The sequence below is a fragment of the Chinchilla lanigera genome, unplaced genomic scaffold, assembly GCF_000276665.1.
Source record: "Chinchilla lanigera isolate Chin_1 unplaced genomic scaffold, ChiLan1.0 scaffold00114, whole genome shotgun sequence".
NCBI classification, from domain to species: Eukaryota; Metazoa; Chordata; class Mammalia; order Rodentia; family Chinchillidae; genus Chinchilla; species Chinchilla lanigera.
The window spans coordinates 77,083-92,349 of NW_004955515.1; the positions used below are offsets into that span (position 1 = coordinate 77,083).

Genomic DNA, 15,267 nt, shown 5'->3' on the forward strand with positions numbered 1-15,267 from the left:
AAAGGTAGCTTACTTGAGGGGCTGGGGATTTAGCTCAGCGGCACAGTGCCTGCCTGGCAAGCACAGGGTCATGAGTTCAATTCCTGGTACAGGAAAACAGACAAACAAACAAACAAAAAGTAACTTACTTGAGACTAATGGAAAGGCATTGGTTTTTAATATACCATTCTCTAATTTTATTTGAGGGAGGGGGTAGATGGTACTGGCGTTGAACCCCGAGGTCTTCCCATTGAGCTACATCCCTAGTCTTTTTTTTTTTTTTTTTTTAGTTTGGTCTTGCTGAGTTGCCCAGGCTGGGCTTGGATTTATGACCTTCCTACCCAGAATAGTGGGATTACAGGCATGTACCACAATATCTGACTTCTAATTTTACTTTTAAACAACAAAAAAAAATTAAAGAAAAGATTGGAATGGAATAGAGGTAAGAAGATAGCACATGACATTAACATGTGTTGAAGCATACTGCTGTTTGTCTCTTTGCCAGCCCTCCAAGCCACAAGATTGTGGTGAATGGGAAAGAATGTATAAACTTTGCCTCCTTTAATTTTCTTGGATTGCTGGATAACCCTCGGGTTAAGGTAAGTAGCACATAGTGCTGAAGTGGGTAAATAACCTACATGGTGAAAAAACAAGACATAAAGGGAAAGACAAATGTGGACCCTCAGAGTGGGCTGTGTTTTCCATTACTCCTTGACACAATTGTAACCTGGAGTTAAACAAGATAAGAGTGCCTAATGGGGCTTAGTGTTGGGTGATAGAGAACCTAACAAGCAAGACCTGGGCAATAGAGGAGTGTCTAGAAAATCGCTGACATTATTTTGGGATTGTGCACTAGTGAACATTTTTTGGCAAAGACATGTGACCAAAGATGCAAGACGTATAAAGGTATTGAGTTAACCAGGTGTTGAGAATCAAGCTAGTGTAACTTTTCTGTGTCTTAAGTGAAATACCTGAATCTTTACTTTTGTTTTTTCCTTATAGCCTGTTAGAATTGTCATAGTTGTGAGGAATAAAGGAAAATGTGGGAGGGAGGAACAAAAGAGAAGAAGGCAGTGTAGGTTAAAGAACAGGGATTCTTTGTGCTTTTACAAATAAATTATTAAAATGTAATTTTTTGTTTCAATTAAGGCAGCAGCTTTAGCATCTCTAAAGAAGTATGGCGTGGGGACCTGTGGACCTAGAGGCTTTTATGGGACATTTGGTAAGTTGTATTCTTTTCAGATTACTACTTTCAGAGGGTAAGATTTGATTTGATTTAAAAACTCCTTGAAAAATATATCCTTAAACAGTGATGTGTGCAATTTTTTACCTTTTATTTTAGGGTTTTGGAGCTCTGGTGGGAAATGCATTGGTCTGGGTTTGTAGTATGGAGAGCTGTAGATTCCTCGGGATATGCTGTATAGGCTGCTGTTGCATCTGCCCCAAGACTGAAAATTGTCATGCATAACAGCAATAAGGTGAACTGTCCAGCTGTGGGTGGCTGTGCTCTTTGAGTTGTGCAACAACCCAAATCCAAATATAGATTTTAGGCTATATACTCTTTTCCTCCTAGAGACCTAGAACTAAACAAGTTCTTAAAATAGTGATAAGTGCATGATGTATACTTGTATAGAAATACTGGGCTGGGGATTTAGCTCAGTGGTGCAGTGCCTGCCTGGCAAGCGCAAGGTCATGAGTTCGATTCCCAGTACTGGAAAAAAAAACAAACAAAAAAAACAAATACATGTATAGAAATATCTTAATACATCTCATTAATATTGCAATTAATTCATGTTAATAATTAAAACTGAGTAAAGAAGTAAACTTTTACTTAAAAAAAGGAGGAAACTGAAATGTGTTCCTACTTATATTTACAGTGATGTGTTTCAAAACTGAGTGAGTGGTTTTGCCAAGTTATAGTGCCTTCTCTCTGAATGCTGGGCCAATTCTTACACATGTAAAGGGTGGGTACTGGTTAACTTGTTTTTGTTTCATTATTTGTTTTATTTTTCACCCATTTAATCCTTATTTACTGTGGATTTTCCTGGTATCAAGGGATCTGTTTTACATACATAGTGCCTCCCTGGCTCTTTGGTCTTACACTAAATCGAAAGATAATTGTGTGTTTTTTTGCCAGTACCATGCTGATTTTATCACAGTAGCTTTGTAGTATAATTTCACTTCAGGGATTGTGATGCCTCCTGACTTGTCTCTTGCCCAGGATTGCCTTTGCTATTGTTGGTCTTTTCTGGTTCCAGATGAATTTTAGGAGTATTTTCTCCAGTTCCGTGAGGTATGCTAATGGCATTTTTATTGGGATTGCATTAAATCTATATAACAGTTTTGGAAGTGTGGCCATTTTCACTATGTTGGTTCTTCCTATCCATGAGCAAGAGCTATCTTTCCATTCATTTTCTGATATCCTCTTTGTTAGTTTTTTGGGCACAAGTAAAAAACAAAGCAAAGTAAAAATGCCTTTATTGCAGGCACGGGGAAGGCCACAGAAGGGAGGAGAGGCCCACACCTTCTGAGGGCCTGGCTGGGAGAACAATAGCTACATAGAACCTGGCTGGAGGTGGGGTTTAGGGGGCGTGACACAGTAGATAGTGATTGGGCAGTGGGTGGGAAAAAGAAAGAAAGTGGTAACTCAGCCAGGGAGGAGAAAGCTGGGACTTAGCACATAGCTTCCTGTGGCCTGTACCCTATTGGTTCACTGCCATGATGACTTTGGCAGAATTTTTATTTAGGCGGTAAACACATCATTCCTGTCTTTTGATTATACGGTATGGGGCAAGGGGACAATGGGCATCGCCTGTGTAAAAACCAATGTTGGGGGTTTCTGCTAGAGTGATGAGGTTGTGTGGAACCAATGTTGGGGGTAAAAACCAATGTTGGGGGTTTCTGCTAGAGTGATGATTGTGTGGAACCTGGATTGGATAAAACTAAAAAAAAGTTTTAAAACACAGGGTACTACGAGTAAAAATACTATTATCGTGATTACTGGGCCCAAGAGATAGAGGAGGTATGGTGCCCATGATCCAAGTGTGTTGCCCTATCAGGACCAGGAAAAAGAAGTGTAGCTGTATCTCAGTGTCTGACATTTTTTGTGGAGGTAGTTATGGAGGCTTTTTACATTTTCCATGACAGTATCAGATTCATTTACAAGGTAGCAATATTCCTCTTCCAGCATCGCAAAGGTACCTCCCTCCTTTCCTGTGAGAACATCTAAGACCTGACGGTTTTGGAGAGTGACTGCTGCAAGGCTATTTATCAGATTTTGGAGGGAATGAACAGATGTTATGTACTCTATGCATTGATGAAGCTCGAGAGAAAGTTGGTGGTAGAGATGGGTGGCTGTACCTTTTCCTTCTGCCCCAAGACCAGCTCTGAGGGCAGATAGAATGCCTGTACCAACAAGGATGGAAACATGAGCAGCCTTGCTTTTTCAACTGAGATGTATGTTTTGGGGTTGTGATAAGAGGGAGAGTTCTATGGTTTCCTCAAAGTTTAATTTTAAGGCTGGAAAGAGAAGGACCAGGATGTAAGATCCTGCCCAGTGAAGAGGAAGACATGTGTATGCCCCTGTTTCACAGCCTGTAAACTATCGCTGGGGTGGGCAGACAGCCTGGTCTTGTTTGGGGGTAATGGTGTGAGTTCAGTGAGGGACATTTTCCATCTTGTGAGAGGAGTTTTGAGACTGTGAGAGTGAGCAGGTGAGGTTGACTGGCCAGTGGTGAGAGTTGTAAATAGAGAAAGGGCCCACTATGACCAGATCAGGTGGGTAGGCTAGGTGGTAGACATTCCAGTGTGTAAGAACAGCCATATAAAGGCCCCGTCAGTACAAACACAGAGCCAACACTCCATGAGGTTAGAGAAGTGGATAAGAGTGTCGTAGGCATGTGAAAGAAGCTAGGGGGTTGGGAAGGCAGTGTTTTGGTAGAGGGGTATTAGACTGTGAGGGAGACATTATGGGTGTGTTTATGATGGAAGTTCGGTGTATTGGCGTGATCTTTAGAGTGAGAAAATTACCATACATTGGATTGTTAGAGGAAAAGTAAAAATAAAGGCCCCAAGATTTTCCCAAGAGGTATTGGGAGTGTAATGCATTTGAAATTGTGAATATTACCAGTTTGTTTTGTTTCCAGCTTCGGCGGTCTATTGGGCCCCTTAATTTTATCTGGACTGAGATGAATGCATCAGATTGTTTCCAGACCCCTCTGGTTCCTGCATATATGCCAATGGCTTCATATCCCCATTTATCAATGTAAAATAATGGGGATTAGCACAGTTGCACTGGTGCATCGTGTGGTACGGGGGTCAAGCTGGGTACAGTAAATGCCTTCAGGCATATTGCAACTATAGAATCCCTTATCATCCCAGGTTTGAGTATAATTTCTCAGGCGGCAGTAGGGGACTGCGACTGTGAGTGTGGAATTAGGGGGGTTGAAATTACTTGATTCAGTCCTTCCGCCATCAGTTAAAGTTAGAGTGAGGGTGTAAATGGAGGCTGGTATCAAGTGTTAGAATTGGACTAGAGAATAAGGGAAGAAACAGGAGTGTGAGGGCCGGAAAGGGATGCATATTGGTGATGTTTAAGGTAGGCAAAGAAGAGTGGAAAGAGAGCCCAAAGACTGTTACCAAGTACAAAAGTAGATAGGCTATCTTGTGTGTATCTGAAAGTCACTCAGGCACACAGTCCATAGTCCAACTGCAAATGCAAATGTAAAAATGAGCCGCAGGTAAAGAATCAGGAGCAGAAGGGGATAGCAATACATGGGTTACTTCAGTGGCTTGCCAGAGGCCTTGGTGAGTTTGAGGAGAGTGAGAGATAAGAGATGTGATGACCACTCTGGTGGTAAAGATTTGACGTCAGGGACAGCGAGATTGTCAGGGCACTGTTTAGCTTGAGTGATGTGGACCCAGGACAAAAGGCTGGTGACCTTGATCACAGTGGGTATTGTGAGGACAACCAGGTGGGGTCCAGACTCCTTTGGCTGTAATCCTGTGAGCTTGGAAGATTTTAGATAAATTAAGTCTCCGCACCTATAGAAGACTGTGGCTGGGTGTTAACTATTTGCTGCAGGAGACAGAGGTCAGCATGTTGTCACAGCAGATACCGAAGAAGGACAGAACTGGAGTATAGTCAGCAGTCGGGGGGAAGGTTATCAGGAGCTAGAAAGTTGTGAAGCAGAAATGGCCTATCATACATGAACTCAAAAGGACTTAGAAAAGTAGGTGCCCTGGGAAGTGCTTTGCATCTAGTTAGGGTAAGAGGGAGGAGCTGAGGCCACAGCTGGTATAATTCCTGGGTAAGTTTTGTGAGGTGTGTCTTATTTAAGAGTCCATTTGCCTTTTCTCCCTTACCTAAGGATTGTGAATAATATGGTATGTGTAAATGCCAGATAATGTTAAGAACTGTTGAGTGATTGGGAGATAAATGCAAAACCGTTATCTGGCTGGATAGTCCAAGGCAGTCCAATCTAGGAACAATGTCTGGTATAAGAGTTTTGGAGACTATGTTGGTGTTCTCTCCAGTGATAGGGAATGCCTCTGTCCACCCTGAGAAGGTGCAGACGAAAGTGAGAAGATATCTATAAGTTCTGTGGTGGTGTATGCATGTGAAGTCAGTCTGCCAGTCTTCACCTGGAGTATGTCTATGAAGCCGGTGATTGGGAAAGGGTGGTGGTAGATGTCCCTGAGGAGAAGTTTTAGTGCTTAGTTGACTATTTTGAGTGACTTGGCAAGTGATGGCTTTTAGGGAGGGATGTGTAGTGATGATGTTAGGAATTTATATAGAGCCTAAGTACTGACATGGAAGCAGTTGTGTAAGTCAGTGATGATGGTTTGTGTTTGTTGGTCTGGGAGGAGAAGCTTTGGCCCTTGGAAGATCCATCCCTCTGTGTTTTGGTGATAGATTTTTAGAGCAAGTGCAGTTATTTTGATGAATATTGGGGTGGGGGCATGGCCTTTGGAATGAGAGGGAGAAGGCAAAGGGAATACAGCTGTTGAGCAGCTAACTTGGCCTGCACGTCAGCAAACATATTTTTCTGAATGATGGGATCTGTTGGAGTCAGGTGTTTCCTGCATTGAATAACTAGTACCTGTTTTGGGAGTTGTGCTGTCTCTAAAAGTTTGAGGATGAGAGGCATGTTAGTGATGGGAGTACCCTGAGCACTGATGAACTCCCTTTCTTGCCAGATGGTGGCATAAGAGTGAAGAATACTGAATATGTATTTAGAATCTATGTAGATGTTTACAGTTTTGTCTTTGGCCAGTGTGAGGGCTCATGTAAGGGCTGTAAGTTCTGCTTTCTGTGAAGATGTCCCAGGTGGTAGTGGGCCTGCCCCTATTACTGTTGATCCATTGACTATGGCATATCCTGCTCTCCTTTGAGTGTCTGTGTTTGTTGAACTGCCATCTATGAACCATGTGTCAGAGGCCATAGGAAGAGGAGTGCTGTTGATGTGGGCAAAGGGAGTTAGAGTCACCTATAAGACCTCAACACAATTATATTGAGGGAGCTCATCAGGGCTGGGGAATAAAGTAGCTGGGTTGAGGGGCCCGCTAATAGCCACAGTAATGGAAGGGTCTTGTATGAGTGTTACATAAACTTGTAAGTGAGAAGGGGTCCTTAAGGCAGGGCGTGTCTTGTGAGAGATGAGCTCATTAAGGTGGTGCAGTGAGTGTACTGTGATTGATTGTCTTAGGGTGAACTTTCTTGCCTCCTGTGTTAATGTGGCTGCTGCAGCAAGGTCTCAGAGACAGGGAGCCCACCCCTGTACTGTGTTATCTAACTGTTTTGAGAGATACGCTATTGCCTGAAATGAGAGTCCCTTTTTATATCCTAAGACTCCCACAGCATTGTGACCCTGACAAGAAGTGTATAGAGTAAAAGGTTGGGTTGTGTTGGGGAGGGTAAGAGCTGGGGCTCTTAAAAGAGCCTCTTGTAGTTATGGAAAGAGGATTGTACAGGAGTAGTGGGGTCAGGAGGTTCCGACAGGGAGCCCTTGGACACCTTATAGAGGGACTGAGCTAGGGAGGCAAAATTAGGAATCCAGAGACAAAAGGAAGTTTGCTAAACCAAAGAAGGATAGAACCTATGGTTTTGTGGTTGAGACTTTGTGGTCACGGAGGAGGCCTTTGCTGTCAGCAGTGATCAAGCAAATGATGGGAGTGAGAGTGAGTCCCAAATACTTGACCTTTGGTGAAGCTTTCTGGGCTTTAGCTGGAGAGGCCCTATACCCATGTTCTGACAGAAAATTAAGGAGAGTGGCTGTGTATTGTATTGCCAGGGTATGGGAGGGGGAGCAGAGAAGGAGGTCATCTACACACTGGAGCAGAGTACTGGGTTTGGGGTTGAGGGCCTCTAAGTCAGTAGCTAGAGCTTGGCTAAAGAAATGAGGATTGTCTCTGAACCCCTGGGGCAGTACTGTCCATGTAAGTTATAAGGATTGGAGAGTATCTAGATCTGTCGACTTAAAAGTGAAGAGATTTTGGCAATCTAGGTGTAGGGGGATAGTGAAGAAGGCATCTTTAAGGTCCAGAACTGTGAAGTGAGTTGTGGATGGGGGAATATGAGAGAGTACGGTGTGAGGATTTGGCACCACAGGGTGAATAGGTGTAACTGCATTATTGATGACCCTGAGGTCCTGAACCAGATGATAGGAGCCATTGGGTTTGATTACTGGAAGGATAGGGATATTGTAAGATGAGTGTGTGGCGTTAAGGAAGCCACTGGCGAGGAGACACTGAGTTACGGGTTTGAGTCCCTGTTGATGTCTGGGGGCTGTTGGGTATTGGGGAACACAGGGAAAGGTTGACAGGTCCCTGAGGTGGATGGAGATGGGGAGAGCATGTGTGGCGCAGGTAGGGCTGGAAGTATCCCAGACTTGAGGGTCTACCAGTGAAGGGGGAAGGGGAGAGTCAGGATTGGAAGGGTACAGTGATTTGGGCTGAGGGACAAGAGCTGTGGGGTGAGATAAGGTGAAAGAGAAGTTGAGATTTTGGAGAAGGTCTCTACCCTTGAGAGATGTCGGGCAATTTGGAACAGCTAGAAAGTTTATGAGTAAAAAGAATATCTAAAGTGAGCAAGGGATGGGTCTTGTCTGGAGGGGTTTTGTAGGTCAGCGTTCAGTCGCCACAATAGAGATTAGGGGTGATCGGGTACAACAGCCTGAAAACTCAGGAAGAACACTGTATGTGGCCCCCATATCAACAAGGAAAGAGAGTGTCTTACCTGAGACTTCAAGCAAGACTTCAAGTAGGATACCTTAGTGGGGACCGTGGACCGTGAGCCTCTTCTATCCTCTTCAGCTGCAATGTCCAGCAGGTCAGCAATCAATGAGTCTGGTGATGGTGGCAAGTTACTCTGTGAGAATAGGGAAATGGATGACTTATCTACTCTCTGGTGGACAGGGCAGTTGCGCTTCCAGTGGCCCTTGAGATTGCAGATGGAACAGAGTCTTGTCAGTGGCAGCATGTTGGGGCAGGCTCATATCCAGTGTCCTTCGTTGCCACACTTGAAACACGATCCAGGAGGGTCTCAGGTGTTACCACCAGCACCACCTAGCTTGGTATCTATCTGTTTAGGTTTGTCTATTTTAGGAATCCCAAGTGCCACTGTCAGACATTCATGTTGATATTTGGCAACTACTTTAGCATTTTATTAGTTTGGCTGTCTAATTTTTTTTTGGTGTCCTCTATTTTTGAAGACACAAAAGGCCAGGGCTAGGAGTTCTTGTGGTGACTGAGGTCCGAGTTCTGACTTTTTAAATTTAGCCCAAATAATCTGGGGCTGACTGAGATATAAAATGAGTGTTAACAAGGACTGTTCCCTCTGTTGGTTTTGGGTTAATATTGGTATATTTACTTAAAATATCCATGAGGTGGGTAAGAAACTCTGCAGGGTTTTCATCAGCTTTTTCTGTTTGTTCACTGAACTTGTTGAAATTAACAGGGTTATGAGAAATTTTATGAAGACCTGCTATTATGAAATCAATCATGGTATTAATATGTTGTGAGCTTGGTCCTTGATAATTCCCATGAGGATCTGTTAGTGGCACCACAGCAGCTCCAACAGGATGGTCAGGATTAGCCCGGTGACTATTGTCAGCTTCACTTTGGGCTGCTTTCCATAGTTCATCATTTTGTTGGAGAGAGACAGTGGAATTGAGAATAATACAAAGATCTCTGTAATGTAGATCATAGGAGCTAGTAACAAATTCTCACTTTTATGTAGGTAGGAGGATCAGCACAAAAGGAACCTAGCTTATGAGAGATTTGAGAAAGGTAAGAAAGGGTGAAAGGGACATGGACATGAACTGGGCCTTTAGGGCCTGCTTGTTCCCAAAGGGGATAGATGAGTTTAGGCTGAGACAGACTAGAAGGTTGCAGAGAAGGTTGCAGAGGGTGAGATGTGCAAGTAGAAGCTTGTGGAGAGTTACAGGATGGTAGAGGTTGGGAGTGGGTTGAACAAGATGGTGGAGAGTGGGAGTGGTCAGGACAAGATACTGGAGAGTGGAAGGTGTCAGAATAACATGGTGGAGAGTCGAAGGAGTCAGGATGAGATGGCAGAGAGTGGGCCACTTGGAGGGGGCACGTATGCTGAGAAGATGGAGGCTGGTTAAAAAGTGGCAGGGGTGAGAGGAGTGAGACCAATTGTGTAGGGCTGGGGCAGAACATGGCAATGAGGGGGATGGCAGAAGGGGAAGAAGTAGAGGCAGTTGGTGGTGAAGAGAAGGTAGGAGCTAGTCAAACAGCCAGCTGAAGAGATTAAGGAGGTCAAGAAGTAGGTAAAGGAGGATAGAGAGGAAGGGGTTTGGCACCTGAGTGGGAAGGCTGAAGGGAAGGAGGTTGGACATTAGACTGAGAGGGCTGAGTGGAAGGGGGTTGAATATCAGGCTGGGGAGATTGAGGATAAGGTGGAGGAGGAGTGAAAGCAGGGGGAACATCATCAAGAGGATCTGGGGGGGAGTCAGGTGAGGGGTTTGGCAGTGTGGGGCCAGCCAAACATATTTGGGCCACCTCACATACTTGAAGGGGAGAGGAGTGTGCCCTGAGAGTAATAAAGGCTGTACATAAGGAATTTCCTTCCATTTGCTGCTGCAATAGCAAAAGTTGTCTAGATCTCTGAGGATATTAAGGTCAAAGGTACCTTCTTCAGGCCACTGACTCTCATTGTCTAGTTTATATTGAGGCCAGGACATTTGGCAGTGGAAGACTAACTGTTTTGGTTTGACGCTGTTTCTAAGCCCTAGGGCATTTATATTGGCCAAGAGACAACTGAGCTGAGTGTATTTTGGGGATGGGAATTAGTATTTCCCATTTTGTGGCCAAATTAAAGGTCAGCTGGATCTTGTAACCCCTTGAAGAGCCATCACCCTTGTTGTGGTGTGAGAGAGGAGAAAATGCCCAAATCTGTCTTCCCAATCATCACCGAGAAGGCAGAAGAGTGTCCTGAAGGACGTGAGAAGGAGAGAGTCCTGATGTGGGCCCAAGAGTTTTAGAAAATGAGAGAAAATGAGACAGGAACTCCCGGAATGGAAGGAGGCTCACCTGTGGGAATCCAAGCTGGCCAGTGTTGGATGGAGGCTGGCAACAGCAAGTGTCAGGACAAAAGAAAAAACGAAAAGTGGTTCATTGGGCAGGGGAACCCAGACTAAAGGGAGAATAACCCCCGTTTGTGGAGGCCTCACGGCCTGCCTTACTTGAATCTTATTTGAGCCCCAAAATATTAAGTTATTTAGGGGAAGTAAAAAAAAAAAAGCAAAGTAGAAATGCCTTTATTGCAGGCATGGGGAAGGCCACAGAAAGGAGGAGAGGCCCAGACCTTCTGAGGGCCTGGCTGGGAGAACAATGGCTATATAAGACCAGGCTGGAGGTGGGGTTTAGGAGGCAGTCTGTGTGATGTGGCAAATAGTGATTGGGCAGAGGGTGGGAAAAAGGAAACAGGATGTTGTAAAAAGGAAGTAGGAAGTGGTAACTCAGCCCGGGAGGAGAAAGATGGGGCTTAGCACATGGCCTCTTGTGGCTTGTGCCCTATTGACTTGCCACCACGATGACTTTGGCAGAATTTTTATTTAGGCGATAAACCCATTACTCTTCAGTCTCCCTTTTCATAATACTGTAATTTTCGGTATATAAATCCTTTACTTCCTTTGTTAGATTGACTCCTAAGTATTTCATTTTTTTGGATGCTATTGTGAAGTGTATGGTCCCTAATTTCTCTCTCAGTAAGTTTCTTATTTGTGTGCAAGAATGCTACTGATATTTTGAGTATTGACTTTGTATTCAACCACACAACTGAATTTGTTTATCAATTCTAGGAGTCTTCTGGTGGAGTTTTTGGGGTCTTCTATGTAGAGTAGCCCGTCATCTGCAAATACTGATAATTTGACTTCTTCCTTCCCTATCCTTACTCCTTTTTTCTTTCTCTTGTCCAATTGCTCTGACTGATATTTCCAGAACTATGTTGAAAAGGAGTGGTGATAGTGGACATCCTTGTCTTGTTCCTGATTTTAGAGTGAAAGCTTTCATTTTTTGTCCATTTAGTATGATGTGGGCTGTTGGTTTATCATAGATGGCTTTTATCAGATTGAGATAAAGACCATCTATTCCAATATCCTGGGTTTTTTTGTTTTGTTTTGTTTTGTTTTGTTTTCTGATACCAGAAATCGAACTCAACCTTGCGCTTGCTAGGCAGGCACTGTGCCGCTGAGCTAAATCCCCAGCCCCTCCTGTGGAGTTTTTATCATGAATGAGTATTGGACTTTATTAAAAGCTTTTTCTGCATCTATTTAGATGATCATGTGATTTTTGTCTCTGGCTCTGTTGATAATGGTGTATTACATTATTGATATGCGTATGTTGAACCATCCCTGAATTCCTTGGATAATGATGAATAATCATTTTGATGATTTGTTAAATTTTATTTGCTAGTATCTTATTGATGATTTTTGTATCTGTGTTCTTTAGGGAGATTGGTCTGTAGTTCTCTTTTTTGGTTGTGTCTTTCTCTGGTTTTTAGCTAAAATAATTGTACTACTAATTTCTATTGGTTTGTTGAAAGGAGCAGCTAATATTTATTTGATCAATCTTGCATACCTATATCTGGTAATCTGAGCAACTACTTTCAAGATAACAAGTAATACAACAACCACTGATGATTTTCTATCTTGTTTTCAAATTCTGCATCTTGTTGTTTTGTTTTTGTCTTTGTTTTGGTATTTTGTTTTGTTCTTTTTTCTTTAAAAAAAGCATAGTTGTGTGGCAGGCTTTGATGGTGAAAGGTGGTTCATTTAGTTGCCTTCTGGAACCACTAGTAAACAGTTGTTTATTAGGGTAATTTTTTTTAAGCCACCTCCTTTTGTTGTAGAGCAGTTAGCTGAACCATAACTGCATCTTTTAATAGGAAGAACATTTGGTAATAAAATTTTTAGATCAGCTGCTTTCTTTCCACAAGTTATGGGATCATAGTTTCTCAGGTATAGGGTGGGAACAGTCCATGCTTGCACAGTTTATAACATTTTAGTAAGAATCATATGATATCCCATATTGAAAATATTCTGAAAACGATGTTACATTTGTGCTGTATGGTGATGCCACACCTATTATGGAGTTACGTTCCAGAGACCCCTGCGATAGGTGAAAATCTGTGAAGTAGCACCATTATGCTTATTGTTTATATGTATATTGATATATATTTTAAGGCTTTATAAACCCTTTCCACACTGCTATAAATCTTTACCACCACCGCAGATGATAAAGTGGAGGAGGAGAAATGTTGAATTGTATGGGCACAGTGAGGGAGAGCAAACAGACCGATACTACAGTCACTGAGCCAATCAGTGCCCAGGATACAGAACATAGTTCTGTGGTTGGTTGCCTTCTATTCCATCAGCCAATAGTGTGCCGTGCACAATCTCATGTTGGCAGACTTGCGCAAGCAGTAGTGGTATACTGCATTTCCATTTTGTATAGTACAGTATTCATCCGCTGATGAAATATATACTATAGTTTATTTTGATTTAATATTCTTTTAATATGTGTGAATTAACTTTTTAATATTTTTATATTGTTTTAAATTTTTTAGGCAAAAATAAGTAAAATCATAAATATTATATAAAACCTATATACTGCAAAATCCCGCATAATTCACACTTAACTTCACATAGCAAAAACTCCTTGCTACAGAATTAGATAAATTTTAAAACCCCATGATACAGTGAAGCTGCAATAAATGAACCACGATATAGCAAGGGACAATTGTAAGTATATAAGTACTATTGTTTTTACTTCTAGGAAAAATGGTTCATGTCTCTAAGAGTATTTTTTTTAAAGAACTGTATATAAAATAAATTTTGAAGAGACAGTATAGTAGGTTGACTGTTTCTAAAATCTGTTATAAAGTTGACTATTTTATGGCCTTTCCTCAAAAAAACAACCAAGAAACCTAAAATCTTTCCTTGTTATAAATGATAAAAGTTGTTTCACCCATGGGATGAGCACTGTTGCACTGCTGTCCAAGCAGCCTGCTGTGATCATAAATACAGCCCCAGTAAAAAGAGGAAAAGGGAAGGTGGCAGGGAAAAGATAGATAGCTACCCTGGTAAGACAGAATCAGGATAGGGGGCAAAACAAAAGTAAAAAATAATGGCCTGTTATCAGCTACTTTCATAGGGTGTCAAAGACTGTCTTAGTTACTTTTCTTGTTGTTTAGACAAAATACACAAATATACAAAGTTCAATGGGGAAAATCTTACTTGGCTCACAGTTTGCAGAACTTTCAGTCTATAGTTGGCTGGCTCCCAGGCAGGGTGGCATGCCAGAGGGGCATTGCAAAGTAGTAAAGAAGCAAAGCAGCAAGCTACAAGTAACCAACAGCAACCCTCTTTCTGTCCCTTGTGTCTTATCTAGGCTACCCACCTTTAAGCCAGGTGGTGTTCACACCCAGAATGGGGCAGCCTTAACCCTAGCCTCCTACCATGAGTCAGTCCCAGCAGCATATCCTTGATCCCAGCAGCACACACCCTAGATCCAGCCACCTCCGAAAAGCCCCACCTATGACCGCATGAGGCTTTGGGGGAGCATCTAAACACAAGGTATAACATTCCATCCTGGTCCCCGCAAGACTCATGTATGTCCCTTTATACAAAAGGAATTTAGTCCATCTCTTAAGAACTGCCAGAGTTGACAGTTTCAGCACTGCTGAAAAGTCCAAATCCAAAGTTTCCTCTGAGGTTTAAGGCAAACTTTTAGCTATGAGCCCCTGTACAAATGAAAAGAAAGCTAAACGCTTCCAATATTCAATGGCACCAGGTAGACATTTCCATTCCAAAATGTACAAAGAGAGGGAAAGGAAGGAATGGGACCAAAGAAAGTCCAAAATCCAGCAGGGCAAACATTACATCCCGTAGTTCCATGTCCAACATCCTTGGCGATCTGTGGTAAGTTGTGAACTCTGAAGGGTTTGCTTGGCTCAGTCCTCCAGCACTTTTAGTGGTTGTAGTGCCCATCGCTTCTCTCTTAGGCCAGTTCTGCTCCCCTCTTGCAGCTTTCCTCAGATGATCCATGTTTTTGCTTCTCCAAACTTTTGGGGTCTCCACTGTACCTTTGGCTTCACACTCACAGCTTCACACACTGCTTTATCAGGGGCATACTGCCTGGCCTCTGAAGCCTTCTTCTGAAGTCTGGGTAGAAACCTTCCTGACCCCACAGCTCTTGCATTCTGCTTGCCCGTAAAACTAGTGCCATGTGCATGATGCCAAGGTCTGCTGCCAGCTGGATTAGTAGCCAAGTGTCCTTCTGGCTGTAGGAGTTGGGTGCCTGTGAACCAAATCCAGAGGAACAACTTCCCAAAGCTTCTGCCATCCTGGAACATGGTGCTCTGGGGCTCACTTCTCAAAGCAGTCTTTTACTTTTGCAATTTTGAGGCTGCAAAGGATAGAGTCCTGCTCATTCATGTGATTTTCTCAGGCCCTATTTTTTTATTGTCCTTTTCTGAAATATTTGGCTTTTTCTTGCTAGTTTTCTCCTCTGTTCCATCTTTGCAGGGTGCAACTTAACTGGAACTCTTACTGATAAAACTCACATTTTAAATCATTCTGCTGGACTCTTTGCTTTTGACTCTCAACATAGATGTGGCTAAAAACTCCCAACAGTAGCCATGCCACCACCTCAACATTAGATTGTCTTGAAATCTCTTCTGCAAGATTAATCAGTCTACAACCCTTAATCTCAGTCTCAGGCAGTGTCTGGACATGAGCAAAATGCAGGCATACTTTCTGCCAA

General features: G+C 42.8%; 1 protein-coding gene across 1 annotated transcript in view; it reads left to right on the plus strand.

Annotated features, from left to right (window-relative positions):
• Positions 1-15,267, plus strand: part of Sptlc1 (serine palmitoyltransferase, long chain base subunit 1) — a 103,302-nt gene that overhangs the window by 19,372 nt on the left and 68,663 nt on the right. The window contains exons 4-5 of the mRNA XM_005408864.2: positions 485-578; positions 1,129-1,201. Coding sequence (XP_005408921.1) covers positions 485-578; positions 1,129-1,201 — 167 coding nt within the window. The remainder of the gene's footprint in view (positions 1-484; positions 579-1,128; positions 1,202-15,267) is intronic.